General features: G+C 42.4%; 1 protein-coding gene and 1 long non-coding RNA gene across 17 annotated transcripts in view; one reads left to right on the top strand and one right to left on the bottom strand.

Annotated features, from left to right (window-relative positions):
- LOC101903540 (uncharacterized) overlaps nucleotides 1-21410 on the top strand; it is a 119158-nt gene that overhangs the window by 6928 nt on the left and 90820 nt on the right. For all 14 annotated transcript variants that reach the window (XR_009495295.1, XR_009495294.1, XR_009495296.1 and 11 more), the window contains one exon: nucleotides 6151-6302. This is a non-coding gene — a long non-coding RNA (uncharacterized lncRNA). The remainder of the gene's footprint in view (nucleotides 1-6150; nucleotides 6303-21410) is intronic.
- The window catches only part of AFAP1L1 (actin filament associated protein 1 like 1), a 76337-nt gene that overhangs the window by 4397 nt on the left and 50530 nt on the right, over nucleotides 1-21410 (bottom strand). For all 3 annotated transcript variants that reach the window (XM_024994081.2, XM_059888067.1, NM_001100334.2), the window contains 8 exons: nucleotides 20837-20918; nucleotides 20450-20599; nucleotides 19158-19369; nucleotides 16910-17055; nucleotides 16184-16256; nucleotides 14792-14903; nucleotides 4094-4258; nucleotides 2005-2183 (listed from right to left, as the gene is read on the bottom strand). In XM_024994081.2, coding sequence (XP_024849849.1) covers nucleotides 2005-2183; nucleotides 4094-4258; nucleotides 14792-14903; nucleotides 16184-16256; nucleotides 16910-17055; nucleotides 19158-19369; nucleotides 20450-20599; nucleotides 20837-20918 — 1119 coding nt within the window. The remainder of the gene's footprint in view (nucleotides 1-2004; nucleotides 2184-4093; nucleotides 4259-14791; nucleotides 14904-16183; nucleotides 16257-16909; nucleotides 17056-19157; nucleotides 19370-20449; nucleotides 20600-20836; nucleotides 20919-21410) is intronic.

The following is a 21410-nucleotide window of genomic DNA, read 5'->3' as shown; positions in this document are numbered from 1 at the left end:
GCTGGGGATGCTACTAAACATCCTACATGCACATGACAGGGCCTATACAAAATTACTAGTAGTCGTGCTGGGGTTGAGACACCGATACAGACTGAGGGCCCTGAAGAAATCCCATTCAGCATGAGGGTTGCTGGGAGCATTAGAGGCAATGGATGCAAAGCCCTGAGGATAGGGCCTGGTACACAGGGGATCCCAGGAGGGGGCCTGTACCAATGGCTAAAGCAAGCCTCTGGAGTCAGACTTCCTGGGTTTGGGATCCTGTAAAGAATGCTCAAACTACCGCACAATTGCACTCATCTCACATGCTAGTAAAGTAATGCTCAAAATTCTCCAAGCCAGGCTTCAGCAATATGTGAATCGTGAACTTCCTGATGTTCAAGCTTGTTTTAGAAAAGGCAGAGGAACCATAGATCAAATTGCCAACATCCGCTGGATCATGGAAAAAGCAAGAGAGTTCCAGAAAAACATCTATTTCTGCTTTATTGACTATGCCAAAGCCTTGACTGTGTGGATCACAATAAACTGGAAAATTCTGAAAGAGATGGGAATACCAGACCACCTGACCTGCCTCTTGAAAAATCTGTATGCAAGTCAGGAAGCAACAGTGAGAACTGGACATGGAACAACAGACTGGTTCCAAATAGGAAAAGGAGTACGTCAAGGTTGTATATTGTCACCCTGCTTATTTAACTTCTATGCAGAGTACATCATGAGAAGCGCTGGGCTGGAAGAAGCACAAGCTGGAATCAAGATTGCCGGGAGAAATATCAATAACCTCAGATATGCAGAAGACACCACCCTTATGGCAGAAAGTGAAGAGGAACTCAAAAGCCTCTTGATGAAAGTGAAAGAAGAGAGTGAAAAAGTTGGCTTAAAGCTCAACATTCAGAAAACTAAGATCATGGCATCCGGTCCCATCACTTCATGGGAAATAGATGGGGAAACAGTGGAAACAGTGTCAGACTTTATTTTTTGGGGCTCCAAAATCACTGCAGATGGTGACTGCAGCCATGAAATTATAAGACACTTACTCCTTGGAAGGAAAGTTATGTCCATCCTATATAGCATATTCAAAAGCAGAGACATTACTTTGCCAACAAAGGTCCATCTAGTCAAGGCTATGGTTTTTCCTGTGGTCATGTATGGATGTGAGAGTTGGACTGTGAAGAAGGCTGAGCGCCGAAGAATTGATGCTTTTGAACTGTGGTGTTGGAGAAGACTCTTGAGAGTCCCTTGGACAGCAAGGAGATCCAACCAGTCCATTCTGAAGGAGATCAGCCCTGGGATTTCTTTGGAAGGAATGATGCTGAAGCTGAAACTCCAGTCCTTTGGCCACCTCATGCAAAGAGTTGACTCATTGGAAAAGACTCTGATGCTGGGAGGGATTGGGGGCAGGAGGAGAAGGGGACGACAGAGGATGAGATGGCTGGGTGGCATCACTGACTTGATGGACATGCGTCTGAGTGAACTCTGGGAGTTTGTGATGGACAGGGAGGCCTGGCGTGCTGCGATTCATGGGGTCGCAAAGAGTGGGACACGACTGAGCGACTGAACTGAACTGAACTCCCATTTAGCTGAGTGACCTTGAGCATGTACTTTGACATCTGAACCTTAGTTTCCTTGTCTGTCAGATAGGGTGAATACACAATATTGCCTCATTGGATTGCTATGAAGATTGTGTGAAATCGTACAGGTTAAGATGCTGCACTAGCCTGTGGTAATTTATCAATACAAGTTTCTTCTTATTCAATATAGTATATTATCAGTAACCCCAAGGCCACTTCTAAGATTACATTCAGGATAAAAAGTCAAATAATGGTGCTTCAGTGGAGAGAACACAGGCCGGAGAACTTGCTCCAAAGAGTCCCCTTCATAGGTGTACCACTTATGACATGTTCCCTCTCAGGGTTTTAGCTTTCTCATTTGTAAATAAGGATAGCTCCTACCCCTCAAAGAACGATCACGAAAGCCTGTAGCACGTGAGGGGATTAAGGAGCAGCTCACCCCACTCTTGATCTTGCTGTTGACGGAGAGCCCCAGGGCTGGGCCCCCTGCCAGGGACTGCTGCAAGCGCTCCTTCACAGTCACCAGCCGCAGCTCCAGGTCGATCCGGTGCTCCTCCTTTGCCCGACACTGAGCTTCGAGGGTGGCCAGAGCCTCTTCAAGAGCCTTTAACTTTGCCCCTGTGTCCAAAGACATCTATGAGAAATAGCTGAGCCTGGCCAGAAACATCAGGGAGTTTGGCAGCCCCACAGGCCGTAACGTGCCTTCCCAGAGGGCCTTTCTAGCCTTACTTCTGGTTAAGGAATGGACTTGGGACCTGCAGTTCTAGCTCCGTGCTGGGTTTTGTGATCTTTATCTGCCCACTATCCATTTCCCCATTCCCCTCTCTTTCCCTATAGATTGAATGGGGTTGACCTCACTTCCAGTTCAGGAGATTGGCATATAACTTAGACCTGTTCCATAATTGTATCTCATTTTCTGGTCACAGTGGTTAAAGTGAATCCTAAGGTGCTTATGGGGCCCATTGGGAAGAGGAGCCTCTCTTCTGGAGTGGTTGCATGGACTGTGTGAGGGCTAGAGTTGTGAAGCCTTTATACTACCATGAGGGACAGAGAATGAAACCAAAGTAGGGAAAGGCAGAAGCAAGAATTAGAATATGCTTCCTGGTGACATCATTTAAGTTCCTGGACTTTGCTATACCTGATCACTTAAGTTTCCAGTTATGTTTTTCTTTTCATTTCTAAGCCGGTAAGTTTTCTGACTTGTAACCAAGAATCAACACAGGGCTTTACACTGATCACAAGACCTTGCTAGGATTTTGCTGCTTATTCAGTTTAAGCCAACAAACCTGTGTTAGGAGTTTGCTTGTGTCAGGAGGTGTGTTGCATCTTAATAGGTTTAAAAATTAGTTCCATTGTTTGCCCTGAAAGAGGTTGCACTGGAGGGTTTTCTGGTAATGGTGATTCTCTTTATTCATTCATTCAGTAAATATTGAGTGCTTGTTAGGTACCAGGCCGTGTTCTATGCCCTTGAGATATATTAGTGAACAAAACAGGGAAAGATCTTTGCCCTATTGAACTTATAATTGTGTGTTTATATGTATGTGTGTGAGAGAGAGAACAATATAAATACAATAAGTAATCTGTTAAAAAGTTATATGCTATAGAAAACAATTGAGCAGGACAAGTTGGACAGTCAAGTCAACCTGCTTCAGACTCTAGTTCTGACTCTTAGAAAGTTCTTTATATTGAAACCAAACTGTCTTCATGTGTCTCCTTCCCATTGATTCTGGTTCCTAACCACATAGAACAAGTCATTAAGCCAGAAGTTCTCAGTCTGAGGTTTGTGAATTCCTAGGCAATCTGTGGCTCTGGGTGCACTTGAGGTCCTGAAATTATTTGCAACATTGTGATTTGTGGGGGTTTTCTCCCTTAGGAAAGGGTCCATAGGTTCCATCAGATTCTCATGGGGCTATGTGACCTTGAACATATTTTATATAAGGATAGGACTTCCAGTTCCCTGCAACATGTTTAGAAACCTCAGTCTGAAAGTGTGCTGAACTGCAGCTATAGAGAGAATTCAACAGAAAAATGGCAGAAAGTGGGGCGTAGAGGAGCCCAGGGTATACAGGGCCTGCCGAGGTCATGGTCCTGGGTTTCAGAAGGGGATACTGGTGAAGTGTCACTGTCTATTACGCTCAGCACCTGGACCAATGTTTCACACATTTGGGTCCTTAGTACATAGCTGTGAATAATGAGTTAATGTGAGGTTCAAAATGATATCTCTTCCTTGATTCTAAAGCACACTCTGTTTTTCATGTTTTAAATTTTCTAAAATCAGATCTCATTTTACCACATTAAGTATATACATTTGTGTTACTTTTTCATCCCCTCACTCTAAAAACAGTTACTCAATCAGTGGCACTTTCATTAGTCAGGAGAGATGGTGATGGTGGTGGTGGTGAGGAGGAGTAGAAAGGGGAGGAGAAACCTACCTGTTCCTGGTAAGAAGCCAGGTGGCTAGTACTAGGAGAGGTGTCAAGGCTCAAGTGTGAGCCCCTCATATGCTCAGGGCCACACCCCATAGATACCTGGGTTGTTCCGAATGGCTTCCTTTAGTTCCCTCTTTTCCTGCCGCAGCGCCATCAGCTCTGTCCGGATTGTCTCTTTCTCTTTCTCCAGCTTCTCTTTTTCTACCAGGTACCTCCTGGCATCCTCCTCAGCTCGGTTCTTACCGTACTTATACTGATGGGCACCTGCAGAAATGAGGCAGGAAAAGGTCCTCAATTCTGAGCTCTGGTGAGAGTACTTGGGTGGTGCTAGCTTCTCTCTCAGCCTCAATCTGTCCATAAAATGGGAATATTTAGGTCCATACCCCTAGATATATTTAGTGTGAAGGAGAGGAAACTAGGAGCCAAAGGGAGGCCATAGTGCACAGGGGTGAGGAAGAAGGGCTTTGTTGTTGTTAGGTAGCTAGGTTGTGTCCAACTCTTGTGACCCCATGGCCTGTAGCCTGCCAGGCTCCTCTGTCCATGGGATTTCCCAGGCAAGAATGCTGGAGTGGGTTGCCATTTCCTTCTCTTGGGGATCTTCTGACTCGGTGTTGAACCTGCATCTCCTGCTCTGGCAGGCAGATTCTTTGCCACTGAGCCACCAGGGAAAGCCCTACAAGGGCCTTAGAACCAGACAGATGAAGGTCTGTGTTTTCTTTTGCCCATTACTGGTTGTGTGGCATCAGACAAAGTGGATGTGGTGTTTTTGTGCCTTCTCCTAGCTTTAGTTTCCTCATTTGTCAATATGGATATCAATCAGATTTAGCTCTTGGCATTGTGATAAGGTTTTAAAGAGATAATTCACGAAAAGTGCTTGGTAAATAGTACCTGGCAAATAGAGCTTAGTAAATGTTAGATAATAATTTAAAATAGATTTTGTGATGTATATATATTTTTGTTTTAAAAGGGCATTTTTATAGTTAACTTTCAGTGCATAGAGGATAGACAGCTACATGTAACACAGATCTACAGAGAATTGAGACCTGGGGATAAAGTCAGGCATTGCCTGTTTTATTACTGGGAAAAGGAGGGGGGGAGGGGGAAGAGAGACCTAATATTCTACTATAGGCTTTACACTATGGTGGGCAGTAACAACAAATTATTATGGCAAAAATTTATTGACTGCTTACTATATACTAGATAATTTATCTGCATTTCTATTTAATCCTCACAAAAGTTACTGTTATTTGCTCTGCTTTATTGTTGGGAAAACTGAGGCGCAAGAGGTTAGGTCTCACTGCTAATGATGGGAGAACCCAGGTTTGAACTCATGTCTATCTGACTCAAGGATCCATGCTATGAAATACTGCCAAGCTTGAGCAAGGCCATAGTCTAACCTCTTAGTGAAAGTTTTATTTATTTATTTTTTTATGCTACAGTCAGTCACACATAGTCCTTTGTAAGTGGGTGTGGAGCAATTCCCACAGTTTGCTGGTAAATGGGGGATCTTGTCTCTGTAGCTCTGTAGGGATTGCAGTGGTCACCCATGGCCTATTTAAAAATCGGTTCCTACTTTAACTACTCTACAATTCAAACCTCATTATAAATAAAGCATGGAGGGCTGAGAAGGGGGCGCATGGCTCCCTGTACTTCCCAGCTATACAATAGCATCCCAAAGGAGTTGGCTTTCAGACTTTTGGATTTTATAAACTGGTAAAATTTAAATAGGGATATCCTGATTCACTTTACTGTACACTTGTAACTAACACCACATTGTAAATCAACTATCAGATCAGATCAGATCAGTCGCTCAGTCGTGTCCGACTCTTTGCGACCCCATGAATCGCAGTATGCCAGGCCTCCCTGTCCATCACCAACTCCCGGAGTTCACTGAGACTCACATACTTCAATTAAAAAAAAAAGTAAAAAAATATTCACAGAAAAAATAGGGATACCAACAAAGGACTGTCAGCATTATATTGTTGACAATATAAAGACCTTAAAACTACCAATATTATTATTATTGCCACTGTTTAGCAGAATAATATTTTAACATCAGAAGTTGGACACAAATGTAGAATAGTCATTTATATTGAGTAGAATTAACTTTATGAAAAACTTCATGTACTATGCTTATTTTTCTCATTTCATTGCAGATGAGTGAAAAATTTCTTATGGACCAAACCAGCAAGTAGACTCGCTTTTGGGAGCCACCATTCCGAGCCACCTTGCTGTGTCAGCACCGCGGAGAGCGGCTTACCTCACACCCAACCCTGTAATGCTTGAGTGTTAAAGATTTTCATCCTCTGTAAGTGATGAGTTGATTTTCTTTTCTACTTTCAAGATTTTCTCCTTGCTTTTGGCTTTAGCATTTTAGCATGATGTGTCTTTTAGAAATGGTTTATTTGTTGGTTGCACTGGGACTTGGTTGCTGCGTGCCTCTGGTTGTAGTGAGCAGGGCTGCTCCTTTTTGCCGTGCATGGGCTTGTCATTGCAGTGGTTCTCTTGTTGCGCAGCACAGGCTCTAGGTGCATGGCAGGCTTCAGTATTTGCAGTGCAAGTGCTCAGTAATGGTGGTGCCTGGGCTTAGTTGCTGCACGGCATGTGCAATCTTCCTGGACCAGGCATTGGATTGAATCCGTGTCCCCTGCCTGCATTAGCAGGAGGATTCTTATTCACTGGACCTCCATGGAAGACCTCCAGGAAGTGTGATGTGTCTTTTGTGGATCTCTTTGCCTTTATCCTACTAGAACTTCACTGAATTTCCTATATGGTAAATTAATGATTTCAATAAATTTGGCAACTTTTCAGCTATTATTTCTTTTAATATTTCTTATGCTCCTCTTTTTCTTCTCTCCTTCTAATACTCCCTTTATGTATATGTTAGTACTCTTAATGGTGTGTCTCACATTTCTCTGAGGCTCTGTTTATTTTTCTTTGTTCTTTTTTCTGTTATTTTAAATGCAAAATCTCTATTGATTTATCATGAGGTTTACTGATTCTTTTGCCAGTTCAAATGTGCTATTGAGCCATTTGATAGAACAATGTCATCTTACTTGGTTTTTTTTTTTTTTTTTTTTAACCAACTGAAGCTCATACTTCATTAAATTTACTTAGAATTTATCCAATGTCCTTTTCTGTTGCAGAGATACCACATTACATTTAGTCATCATGTCTCCTCAGGTTCTTGGCTGTGACATTTCTCAGACTTTTTTTCCCCAGTGTTATTGAAATAATTGACATAGCACTGTGTAAGTTTAAAGTATCGGCTTCCCTGGTGGCTCAGATGGTAAAGAATTTGCTTGCAATGAGGGAGACCTGGGTTCGATCCCTGGGTTGGGAAGATCCCCTGGAGGAGGGCATGGCAACCCATTCCAGTATTCTTGCCTGGAGAATCCCATGGACAGAGGAACCTGGTGGGCTACTGTCCATGGGGTCTCAAAGAGTTGGACATGACTGAGTGACTAAGCACAGCACACTGTGTAAGTTTAAAGTATACTGCATAATGATTTGACCTACATAAATCATGAAATGATTACCACAAGTTTAGTGAACAGCCATTATCTGTGCAGATACAAATTTAAAGAAATAGAAAAAAATGTTTTTCCTTGTGATGAGAACTCTTAGCATTTACTCTTTTCTCTTTCATATGTAACATAGAATGGTGTTAATTATATTCATCATGTTGTACATTACATCTCTAGTATTTATTCATCTTCGAACTGGAGTTTATACCTTTTGACTGTCCTCATCCAGTCCTTCTCCCCATACTCCCTGCCCCTGGTAGCCACAAATCTGATCTCTTTTTCTATAAGCTTGTTTGTTTTTGAACTATTAATGTATTGAACCTACAGTATTGTATATTAGTTCCTGGTATATAACATAGTGATTTGATATTTCTATACATTTTAAAATGATCACCACGATAAGTCTAGTTACCAGCTGTCACCATACAAAGTTATCATGTAATTGTTGACTATATTCCCTGAACTGTACATTTCATACCCATGGCTCATTTATTTTATAACAGGAAATCTGTACCTCTTAATCTCCTTCACTGCTCTCCTCCCCCGGCCCCCTCCCCTCTGGCAACCCCCTATTGTTCTCTGTATCTATGACTTTGTTTCTATTTGTTATGTTTGCTTGTTTTTTTCAGATTTCATGTATAAGTGAAATTATATGTATTTGCCTTTCTCTGTCTGACTTATTTCACTTAGCATGATACTGTTTAAGGCCATGTGTGTTCTTGCAAACGGCAGGACTTCACTCTTTTTAATGGCTGAGCAGTATTTCATTGTATATATGTATGTCACATCTGTATCCACTCTTTTTGTCTGTTTTTTTTTTTAAATTTTTACTGACATAGTTGATTTAAAATATTGTGCTTCAGTTGTACAGCAAAGTGACTAATTATACACATACATATATTCATTTTTTATCAGATTCTTTTCTCATATAGTTATCACAGAGTATTGAGTAGAGTTCCTTGTGCTATACAGTAGGCAGGTCCTTGTTGGTTTTCTATCCTCTCTATAGCTGTGTGTGTATGTTAATCTCAAGCTCCTGATTTATTCTCCACCCCCCATATTTACCCCTTGGTTACCATACATTTGTTTTGATATCTGTAAGTCTGTTTCTAGTTTGCAAATAAGTTCATTTATATCATTTAAAGAAATAGATTCCGCATATGAGTGATACCATATATTTGTCTTTTTCTGTCTGACTTCACTTAGTGTGATAATCTCTAGGTCCATCCATATTGCTGCAAATGGCATTATTTTGTTCTTTTTTATGGTTGAGTAATATTCCATTGCATTTATGTACCACATCTTTTTTATCCATTCCTCTGTTGATGGACATTTAGGTTGCTTCCATGTCTCTAGCTATTGTAAATGGTGTTGCAGTGAACATTGGGGTCCATGTGTCTTTTTAAAATTCATTGGGGTCCATATATCTTTTCAAATTGTTTTTTTTTCTGGATATATGCCCAGGAGTGGGATTGCTGGATCATATGGTAGTTCTATTTGTAGGTTTTTAAGGAGCCTCCATACTGTTCTCCATGGTGGTTGTACTAATTTACATTCCCACGAACAGTGTAGGTGGATTCCTTTTTCTCCACACCCTCTCCAGCATTTATTATTTATAGACTTTTTGATGATGTTTTGATTTGCATTTCTCATATACTATGATGTTGAGCATCTTTTTATATGCTTTCTGGCCACCTGTAGTGTCAGACTTTATTTTTTGGGGCTCCAAAATCACTGCAGATGGTGACTGCAGCCATGAAATTAAAAGACACTTACTCCTTGGAAGGAAAGTTATGACCAACCTAGATAGCATATTGAAAAGCAGAGACATTACTTTGCCAACACAGGTCTGTCTAGTCAAGGCTATGGTTTTTCCAGTGGTCATGTATGGATTGTGAGAGTTGGACTGTGAAGAAAGCTGAGCACCGAAGAATTGATGCTTTTGAACTGTGGTGTTGGAGAAGACTCTTGAGAGTCCCTTGGACTGCAAGGAGATCCAACCAGTCCATTCTGAAGGAGATCAGCCCTGGGATTTCTTTGAAAGGAATGATGCTAAAGCTGAAACTCCAGTACTTTGGCCACCTCATGCAAAGAGTTGACTCATTAGAAAAGACTCTGATGCTGGGAGGGATTGGGGGCAGGAGGAGAAGGGGACGCCAGAGGATGAGATGGCTGGATGGCATCACTGACTCAATGGACGTGAGTCTGGGTGAACTCCAGGAGTTGGTGATGGACAGGGAGGCCTGGCGTGCTGCGATTCATGGGGTCGCAAAGAGTTGGACACTACTGAGTGACTGAACTGAACTGAATGTCTTCTTTGGAGAACTATTTAAATCATCTATCATCTTTTGATTGCATATTTTTAATGTAATGCTGTGTGAACTATTTGTATATTTTGGAGATTAATCCCTTGTCAATTGCTTTGTTTGCAGATATTTTCTCCCATGCATTCTATGGGTTGTCTTTTTGTTTTGTTTATAGTTTCCTTTGCTGTGCAGAAGCTTTTAAGTTTAATTATATCCTGTTTATTTTTTTTTAAATTTTCATTACTCTAGGGGGTAATGTAATCTTCCAAAAAGATACTCCAAATAGATATTGCTGTGATTTATGTCAAAGAGTGTTCTGCCTATGTTTTTCTCTAGGAATTTTATAGTGTCCAGGCTCACACTTGGGTCTTTGACTCATTTTGAATTTATTTTTGTGTATGGTATAAGATAATATTCTAATTTCATTCTTTTACATGTAACTCTTCAGGTTCCCCAGCACCACTTAATTGAATAGATTCTATGCTTCATTGTATGTTCTTGCCTGTTTTGTTACAGACTAATTGACCAAGGGTGTTTGGGTTTATTTCTGGGCTTTTTATCCTTGTTCCATTGATCTATATTTCTGTTTCTGTACCAGTACCATACTGTTTTGATTGCTATAGCTTTGTAGTATAGTCTGAAATCAGGGAGCCCTATTCCTCCAGCTCCATTTTTCTTCTCAGGATTGCTTAGGCTATTCAGGGTCTTTAGGGTTTCCATACAAGTTAAATTTTTTTTTTTTTGTTTCTATTTATGTAAGACATGCTCTTGGTAATTTGATAGGAATTGCATTGGATCTGTAGATTGCCCTGCACAGTATAGTCATTTTGATAATATTGATTCTTCCAAGAATATGGTATATATCATTCCATCTGTTTATGTCATCTTTGACTTTTTCATCATTGTCTTATAGTTTTCAGAGTATGGTCTTTTGTCTCCTTAGGTAGCTTTTTATTTCTAGGTATTGCATTCTTTTTGATGCAATAGTAAGTGAGATTGTTTCCTTAATTTCTCTTTCTGATTTTTTCATTGTTAGTGTAAAGGAATGCAAGAGATTTCTGTGTATTAATTTTGTATCCTGCAACTTTACCAAATTCATTATTAAGCTCTAGTAGTTTTCTGGTAGCATCTTTGGGATTTTCTATGTGTAGTATCACGTCATCTGCAAACAGTGACAATTTTACTTCTTTTCCAATTTGAATTCCTTTTTATTCCTTTTTCTTCTCTGATTGCCATGGTTAGGATTTCACAACTATGTTGAATAAAAGTGATGACAGTGGACATTCTTGCATTGTTTCTGATCTTAGAGGGAATGCTTACAGCTTTTCACCATTGAGAATGATTTTAGCTGTGAATTTGTCATATATAGCCTTTATTATCTTGAGGTAAATTCCATTTATGCCCACTTTCTGGCGAGTTTTTATCATAAATCAGTGTTGAATTGTGTCAAAAGCTTTCTCTGCGTCTATTGAGATAATCATATGGTTTTTATCCTTCAGTTTGATACTATGGTGTACTACACTGATTGATTTGTGGATATTGAAGAATCCTTGCATCCCTGGGATAAATCCCTCTTAGTCACAGTGTGTGATCCTTTTAATGTATTATTGGGTTTGGTTTGCTAGTATCTTGAGAATTTTTGTGTCTATGTTCATCAGTGATACTGGCCTGTAGTTTTCTTTTTTGTGGTATCTTTCTCTGGTTTTGGTATCAGGGTGATGGTGGCCTCTGATGTTGATCCACAGAGGGTGCAGCCTTAGGCATATACGGTCACCTTGGAGGACAGTGATCTTAGCAGGATTTTCTTCCTGATCTCTCTGTTACACTGCCTGCCTCTTGGTATCATATCCAGCTGTTAGGTTCCACTAATTGTCTGCTGATTGTTATATTGTTTTTGATAATGCTTTGTATCATCATTTGCTCCACATTCTATTCCCACTAAAGTCAGTTCTTTTGAAGGAGAGCTTTGGAGTTCAGTGTTGTTTTTTTTTTTAATTAATTAATTTCTTTATGGCTGTGCTGGGTCTTTGCTGTGTGGGCTTCCTCTAGTTGCAGCAAGTGGGGTCTGTTCTCTTGTGGTGCATGAGCTTCTCACTGCGGTGGCTTCTGACTGTGGTGCACAGGCTCTGGGCTGCGTGGGCCTCAGTAGTTGTGGCATGTGGGCTCTAGAGCACAGGCTCAGTAGTTGTGGCGCGTGGGCCTAGTTGCCTCGCTGCAGGTGGGATCTTCCAGATCAGGGATTGAACCCATTTCCCTTGCAGTGGCAGGCAGATGCTCAACCACTGAACCACCAAGCAAGTCCCTGGAGTTCAATGTTTTTATGACTTGCCTTTCTTTTTATCCTGGGCACAAGTCTCAGAGTCACTGTTCTGAACAGTGGCCTGCTTCTCTTAGAGTGACATCTTTGTTTCGTGAGCTGGGTGCTGGGTGGGGACTGTTATCTCTGATCTTCTAAACTTGCCTCTCCTAGTGTGGAAGCCCTGCCTTATGAGTGATCTGGGGTGAGGGCATATCCTTGGCCTGCCCAACCTTGAGTACAGCATTTGCCCTATGAATGGAGTCTGGGAGCACCCTACTTGTGGGCTGCACTCATCTGTGATTTAATGTCAGTAGTACATAATTGGTGGTAATAAGAAATGCTGGTGACTTGATCTTACTGGGGAGATACTGCTGCTCTTAACTGGGAATGAGAGGAGAGAGAGCCCTGTTTTCTTGTCCACAGCTGCCTAGAGTAGAGATTCTGCCTCACTGAGTTGGGAAAGAGGTAAAGGAATGGGTTGTGGCTCAGATGTCGCAAAGTCTCAGTGTTTTAACTGAGATTTAGTAAATTATCTAGAGTAAATCTTCACTTGCCATATGCCCTTAGGACAGTTTCTGGAGACTTTAGATGACTGTTTCAGCAGTCCTCACTGGTTATGGTCGTTTTCTGGGAAACAGGTCTGTGGAGCTTCTAATGCCACCGTTTCCTCAGTAGTCCCTCGGTTCCCATGATTTTTGTGTTCTTGTGTTTGTGTCCTTTTGCCGTCCCCTTCCACTGTAGACAGGGCTGACCTGTGTAACCATTAGGATGTGGCAGAAGTGATCACAAAAGCCAGTCCACGAAAACAATGCAGCTTCTACTCTGTTCCTCCTTCCGGGGTCACGTGCTGTGGGGGAAGCCATTTGTCTTGTCATGAGGACAAGCAGCCCAGTGATGAGGTCCCCATGGCAAGGAACTGACGCCTCCTTCCAAAAGCCAGCACAGACTTGCCAGGCATACACATGAACCACCTTGGGAGCAGATTCTCTAGCATGTCAAGCTATCAGATGATTTCAGGTGACCAGCTGGCTTCTTGACTGTGACCTCATGAGAGACCCTAAGCCAGAGCTACCTAACTCAGCTGTCTCGGGATTCCTGATCCATAGAAACACTGACATAACACATACTTATGTTTTGAGCTGTGGGATTTTGGGTAATTTGTTATGTAGCAATAGGTAATTAATACACGATCTTGGGTAAAACCTTTCTCTCCTGTTCTTGTTTCTTCATCTGAAAAACATTGCTGGGCTAGATCCATGGTTTCCAACCATCTTTGAGGAGCTGTATGATTTCACAATGATGGGTAACAGGCTACTATGTGGAGTAAAAGGGAAGCCAAGCAGGTCTCTGGACTCCAGGAAAAGCAGCTCCACTTTTTCTCTTTCTTATAAACTGAGCCTCAGTATAAGATTTGATATGAAGAATTTTTTTTATCTTTGTTCTAGTTTTTTTTTGTTACATTTTGTGATTTCTTCGATCTTATTTCATGCTTATTTCAATTCAGTTTCCCATTTTGAAATGGGTATTCCATAAGGCTGTGCATTTCTAGTGTCCACAAGCATAGAGCATAAGGAATGTTATAACAACCCTTTAATTGTTCAGAGAGGAAACTCTGGAGAGGGGAGGGACTTTTCCAAAGTTACATAGTAGTTTAGTGACCAAGTAAGGAATGGAATACAAATCTCCTGACTCTAGAAGAGATCATCTGTGCTAATGAAGTGGACTTCCCTGGTGGCTCAGTGGTAAAGAACCCACTTGCCAATACAGGAGAAGTGGGTTTGATCCCTGGGTTGGGAAGATCTCCTGGAGAAGGAAATGGCAACCCATTCCAGTATGCTTGCCTGGAGAATCCCATGGACAGAGGAGCCTGGTGGGCCTACAGTCCATGGGGGTCAAAGAGTCAGATACAACTGAGCAAATAAACAACAATGATATGGAGTTATCATAAAGTATTTTAAAAAATAAATCTTCAAAAAGCAAAGACTAGAACTTGACTCTGTTCAGGTACAGGGGGAAGAAAGTAAAAGCAACAGAAGACTCTTGGGACATGCTGTCCTACAGAAGGCTGGCTTGCTCATAAAGATAAATCATACAGGAGTAGAGATGTATGTTGGGAATCAAAGAGACCTTTTACCATAGAGTTTTCTGACACAGTTAGTCATTACTTTGCAGTGTGGCAATCAGGCAGTTCAACAAACTTTGATGAAGTGCTAGGCAGAGCCTGAGCTGGGACACAGAGGTGAACTCTCTCTCTATATATATGTGGGTTTATGTAGTGTTAAAATTTTAAAATAATTGCTAACATTAAAAAATAAGTAGATTTCTGGTTTGTTTTGAATAATTGGCAAATCTGAGCTGGCAGTGCTGCCTGGGGGCGTTGGCTGGAGCTGAGTGTTGGCTGCCCCTAGAGCTGGGGCCTGAGCACTGCAGTTTCCTTCAGTCTCCCCCAACACATTCCTGTTGTTTTCCCTCTGAGGCCTCCTGCTCACTGCCGTTTATCACTCTGCTTGTGCTATTATTTTTCTTAAGAGTATTTTCTTACACCTCTCCTTACTCACTTACCACATGACCCCTGGAAGGATCTGATTTTGAGACCCCCACCCCACCCCGCCCTGCCTCTGTCCTAGACATTCCCCTCCCTTCCTCCCTTGCACACAGAACTTACTGGAGGCGTGGCGCTTGACTTTGACCTGTGGGTCCACCCGATGGGACTTCTCACTGCAGGTGGAGGCGTGGCGCTTGACCTGGGCTCCAGGGGGACGCTCAGGCTCCTCGTCCTAGGTGGGAGACGGAAGGAGAAGATAAAGCATGGGTGGGCTCTGAGCCCTCAGTGATGTGCACTTGATGGCTGAGTGCTGCCTGACCTCTGAGGTCTTGGCCTTACATTTTCAGTTGTGTGCAGTCTTCAGCAGTCTATAAACCACTTGCACTGGCAGTGTTACTTGATCCTCATACCTTCCTAAAGGCAACCCTAAACTGGAATTTCTGCTGAGTGGAAAATTAGGAAGTCTCAAAAGACTTTGGGTGACCATATTTGATTTACCATACATAATTTTGTCAGTACATCAATTGGATGTATAAATTTTCTGAATTGCTAAAATAAAGTCTTAAGTTAAAAAAAGTCAAAGTTGAGATCAGCCAGTGATAGAAGTGGCATAACTTAATAGACTGGCTATACATTTTCACGTGAAAGAGTAGTGAGAACACTCAACATCTTGTCAAAGCTCAGGAAACCATGAGTGGAATATAATAGTCATATAATAATGATATTGATAATAGCAGTATTATTTACCCTCATTATAAGACCTTCCAGTGTTTAGGTACTGTGCTGAGCTTTTTCCATAAAATATTTCATTTAGTTCTTGAAAGACCTAGAGGTAAGAGCTCAGATGGTCACCTAGCACTGTCCAGGGCAGGGGTCCTGGCCTGCAGACACATCTGCTTTCCTTGGCACCTTGATTCCCTCTCTCTGTGCATGAGCTGTGAGGCCTGACTCACCAAACAATGCCTAGTCAGAATGTGGTCCTCTTGCTCTCCCGTGGCGGGAGGAGGCACAGGGCAGATTGTGGAGCAGTATGGGTCATGTGATGGCTACAGAGGCCTTACTGTAAGTTAATAAGCTGGCGTCTTCTTGGTTTAGTGAGCAAGACAGAGAGATTGTCCTGGGAACTGAAGCCCAGACTGTGGATGCCACCAGGTAAAGGGCTGTGGGGGCAGCCACTCAGTTATCATCCACCTGAGACAGCTACTGAATCAGTCAGTTCACAGAGCTGTAACAGGGGTGGAGAGCCCCAGCCTGCTCAGACTGGAGCAGTGCTCTGTACCTTGCAGAGCCCTCTCTTCTTCCTGGCTAGGGGCTCTTTCCTCCACACTGCCCAGCCTCCTGTTCCAGAGATTCTCCCAAGCCACAGTCTGGGGCAAGAAGGTCCCCTCTCCCCTACCTTCCAGGTGCTGGTTAAACAGAAATGATTTCTCTGAGGCAAAGGAATAGGGAAGGAGAGGGGGAGAGCTAATAAGTGGCCTTTGCCATGTCCCCCAAAGAACCAAGGGACCATACCTGCATCTTTTCATAAGGAACATCATCATAGACTCGGGGCTCAGGCCACTGATCCTGGCAGGATCTTGCATATCTAGAAAATACAAGGGATGATGATGATGAAGTGACAATGATACTTATGCAGCTTACAGTGCTTTCCTGTCCACTTATTTGATTCTGGCAGCAGCTTTTAATGGAGGTCAGAAAGTTAGTGATAGCAGCCATGCCAGGCAGCACTGTGCCACTGATGTGTTTAGAGCTTATAGGCAGGGATGCATGGGATTCTCACAATCCAGGAAGCAGGTTATTCATCACCTCCATTCTGTACGTGAGAAAACAGAGGATCCAGGCTGGCAAGCAACCAACCCACCCAAGCTGTTGCTCATGATAGAGCCGTAATTCGAAGCTGGCACTTATAATGCAAACTCCGCAGATGAGCCTCATGCCTGCCCAGAGGCTCAAGGGTATGGGGACCCTAAATTTCTATGGCATGAGAGCAGAGCCCAGGCCATGGTCCAAAAGAGCTTCTCCTTTCTGGCTCATTCCATCCACAGCATCCTCAACCCTGAGCCTCCTCCTTTAACCAGCTTCTCTCCTCCTGCTGGAAGAGGAAGGCACCCTCTGACTTCCCAAGGAAGCAGTCTTTCTCAGCCCATCCTCCCTTCCCTCCCAATCCGCCTCTGAGAGGGAGCTGAGATAGGAAAGGTTGTAGGCAGCTTTGGGGGGCTGTGGGGTACTGGCCCTTACAAGAAGGAGTTGCGCCCTGCACTGACGATGCTGGTTAGGGTCTCCACATCCACATAGTCATAGTGCAATGCTTCGGGAGTGACTTTGGAGCCCATCTCCACTAGCAGCAGCCCAAGCCAGCGGCCCATGTCCTCTGAGCAGCTTGCCTGAGGGAGAGAAGGCATAAGCTGAGTTCACTGTGGCACATTCAGGGTCTCTGGCTACCCACTCACTTCAGCCAAACCCATATACGTATAGTATCTGTTTGGACCCAATACTTAGGGATCCAAGAGGAGCAAGACTAGAACACTCATCCAGAAAACCAAGTTTTCTGGGTAAGAAATAGAGACTCCCTCCCCAACTACCTCTTTAAAACATATAACCTCACTCATTATCCTCAGAGCCTTCCAGACCGATTGGATAGGAAAACAAAATTTAGGTGTTCTCTGAATTTTTTTTTAATATTTGCTTTTTATTAAATGAGGAGGCCATTTATCACATAACCCACATGTTTTTCTTGTATCATAAATGCCAATTATATATAATATTGTATACAGGAGAATCTCTAAGAAGTTGCTGGTCAACTAAACACATGTTTTTATTTAAAGAACATCATAAAATAAAATATATAATATATATATTAGAAAACTTATGAATTTTTGCCTAACTAAAAAAGTTATGACAGTTTGATTCCACCTGTTTGACTTAGTATGAATAGAATGCTAGATTTCTAATTTTAAAAAATAGATATGCAACAAGCAACAAAGATTTGCTGTAAACTACAGTCAATATCTTGCAATAACCTGTAATGGAAAATAATTTCAAAAATAATATATGTGTATATATAATTGAATCACACACAAAAAGAATTCTACTTTTTGAAATTTAGGAATGTTTATCTTTTTGCCAGTTTTTCTAAATATTCTATGGACATCTAATAACAACATATGAGATGCAGACTTTTAAATATATTTGTGTAGGATATAAGATTAATATAAGTTAATGTAAATAGAAATCTATTATGTTTAAATTACTAATGACATCATTCAAGATGCTCCTATTCTTATTTTTTTTGCACTTGATAAATACTCTCAGAGAAATGTTAAAGAGCATCATCATAAAATCAAGTTAGCACACAAAAACTAGAAACTTGAATTTAAAAAGCACAGTTTTTGCCAGAAAGCTCTTTGTGAAGAGAAAGGGAAAGCTTTTTCTGAAGAAAAGTAAAAGACCCATCTGAAGCTATCAAAAGTAGAAGTGACTTACAGAATCAATATTTCCTTACATTTAATAACTGAGAGAGGCAGTGGGTACTGGGCAAAGAAAACAATACCAAGAGGCTGGGTCTTAGTTGTAGGAAAAAAACCAAGAGGCCATCAGTCCTCTGTGGAGCTTCAGGTGAAGCATGTGACTGCCCTGGCCTCAGTTTCCGTATCTGTAATATGAGGGGGTAGTTTTTAGGTTTTCCTCCAGTTATATTTTAAATTTCTAAATAGCTGAAGGATTGACATGTAAAGAGAGATTCAGTGTATTCTGTATGACCCCAGAGAGGAGGCCTGGTGTCAGTGGGTAGTTAGGAAAAATGAGTGGGTGAAATGAAATCACATTGTCAGTCAGCCATTTGTCCAACAGATGTTAATTGAGTCCTTACTGTCCCTCATTGAGCCCAATACTGTCCAGCCCAGGATTGCTGGATATCAGGCTGGGTTCTGGAAAAACAAAAATATGCAGAACAGGTGTAGTTGCTTCCCACACAGAGTTTTAAGATTTCAACTCAATATGGAGAGAATCTTTGTAAAAATTTAGTTGCTTGGTGGGAGGAGCAATGGTTTATCTGAGATGAACAGTCACTGGTGGGAAGTAAATTGTAGAGAGGTTTCCAAAATTAGATCAGAGTTAGACTAGATGCCTTTCAGGCTTGGGACTATATTTATAAGGTAGAATAAACAAACCTTGGGTCTAGGGTTGCCAAATTTAACAAATAAAAATGCACAATTCTCTTAAATTTGAATTTCAGATAAACAATAGTTTATTAGCATAGGTATGTCGCAAATATGGGATATACTTGTACTAAAAAGAATTAGTTATCGTTTATCTGAAATTCACATTTAAGTGGGTGTTCTATAGTTTAACCGGCTACTTGGCGACAGTTGGCTCATTTTCCCTCTTCCTTAGTCCCTGTAATGTCAATAAGGTCCCCTGGACAAAAGCCAACCTCCAGGCCAGAGCTCCTCTTAGCTCCCACCCCTAAGCTATTTTCTCTTCTCACCTCTAAGATAGCGACCTCCTGCCGGTTGTGTAGGATCCTGAAGGCAAATGGGTGTCTGGGCCCAAAGCCTGGGGCCACCTCACAACCGCGGAGGGCAATGGCGTTCACGTGGGTCCGCAGGTCTGTGCGGTCCTTATGGAAATACAAGGTGTTGCACTTCAGGCGGCACCAGCGTTCCTTCCATCCGTGGTTCACCAGCACATTCAGATAACCTGGGAGGGAGAGACCAGCGATGCGACCTCCTGACAGTCCTGGGGGATACAAGTCAGGGTGCAGGGACAGAGGGCCTGGGTAACTCTTGTACTCTAGCTGGAGAGAAAGGCCTTCTGGGTCCTGAGTCAGCTCATTCCTGGTCTGTGACCTCAGGTTTCAGTTTGTTATCTGTGAACAGGGGACTGATAATCATATTTGTACATACCTGCACAGCCTTCAGACCATACCAACCTTGATGAAAAGGACAGAACTACTATATATAATGAATGAAAGACACAACTCTTCCTTCTGCCTTTCCGCCTAAAATAGCAAAAACTAATTGCGGAGGACAGAAAACAATGGCTGATGCTGACACCTGGTGGCAGATGTGGGAACAAAAAACATGTAGCCAGGATGAAGAATTAAAAACAAGTGAGGGGCAGGCTGGTGGCTGATGACTTTAGAATTCCCTTTAATGTTTTAGGTCTTAATTTATTTTTTACCATAACAGTGTCCTCGTCCACTTACAAAATATTTATTTATATCCATGTTCTTTATATATAATGTTCTTTCCAGGTTAGCAGAATATTATCGTTTACCTAAAACACATGATTTCTTTTATTGGATTCCAGTACATGGAACAATGGGTTTAGATGAACAATGTTTCTTTTCTTTCAAACTACTTTTAATTCGCATTTTATGTGTTTACAGTAAAGTCCTTAAATATTTTTATTCAAGAAATATCCTTGTAAGACTGGACCATAACTCAAACACTTGGTATATTATATTATATACTGGGAAGTTAAGATACTCTCCTCTTGTCATAGTAGAGGAAACTGAGGCCCAGAGATGGGCAGTGATTGGCACGAATGTCATAGGGAGCATAGAAATAGGACAGTTGGTTGACTTTTCCTTCTGTTAGGTGTCAGGGCCTCATGGAGGAGAAGTGGTGGATGGGCATGGATTATTGATGGAGTGGGGGGTTAGTCGTCTAGGAGGATTCTATCCTCTGCCTTAGGAATGAGGTAGATTAGGCCTGGAGGGTCTTCTGGCTTGGCCCCATCAACAGGGTCTGAATTCTCTGCATGCATGGTACCCACCACAGCACGGAACCTCCTCAGTAGAGGACGCCTGCAGGTCATCAGCCAGTGCCTTCTTCTTAGAGAAGCTGATGATACGGGTGATCTTGCGGCCTGCAGCTCTGCTCATTGAACCCTTCAGCTCTGACAGGCTGCTCTTCTTCCCTTTGCCTGTTACCGTGGAGATGGGTTAGATGAGGGGAGGGAGCCCCAAGTTCCAGATCCACCTGCCCCTAGCCTTCCCCCCAGCCTTTGAATCTGCATACAAGGCCTAGCCCAGTATGGATAGTCCAGGTCACATCAGCTAGGTCTCCAGAATGGTCAGGACCTGATCTGCACTGCGTGTGCTCATGGCAAGGCCCCTCCCAGCTCTAGCATTTTCCCACCTGAGCCCCCAGAGGCTCCTACCATGTTCACGGCCCAGAGTGGAACAGCTGTCACCCATGCCTAGGCTGTCAGAATCCGAGGTCTGCTTCTCTTGGGACAGCCTCTGGGGAGGAACACAGACAGCCCCCTGTCAGAGGCACACTCAAAGTCTCCCTTTCTTGGTTCAGTCTCCCCTTGACCCCTGTACATGAGGATTAGCTAAAGAAATATTTGTCAGCAACTGTCATACTGGTATGAGGAGGACAGCTATGACTTAGGGTGGTTGTGTCTTCCATTTATTTGGAAGTGAGGAATTCAGTCTATTTGGGGAGTGAGAAATTCAGTATAATAGGCTGAGATTAGAATCCTGGGAGTTTGGACCATATTTGGTAGGTGATGGGGAGGTAAGAAGGTATTTAAGTGGGACAGTGGTGAAGTTGGTCTTGTAAGCCCCCCAGCTGCATCATGGGAGATGGACAAGGAGGGGGCAAGACTGGAAGCAAAAGGGGCAGTACGAATGTCATCCTGGGCAATGTGAGACTTGATAGGAGGGTGAGCCAAGCACTTGTGAGGATGAGGAGAAAGATGAGCTGGCATTTTCAAAACAGTAGTAACA

The sequence above is a fragment of the Bos taurus genome, chromosome 7 (assembly GCF_002263795.3).
Source record: "Bos taurus isolate L1 Dominette 01449 registration number 42190680 breed Hereford chromosome 7, ARS-UCD2.0, whole genome shotgun sequence".
Lineage (NCBI taxonomy): Eukaryota > Metazoa > Chordata > Mammalia > Artiodactyla > Bovidae > Bos > Bos taurus.
The sequence above is the reverse complement of the archived record's forward strand: the minus strand, read 5'-3'. Positions and strand labels throughout refer to the sequence as shown.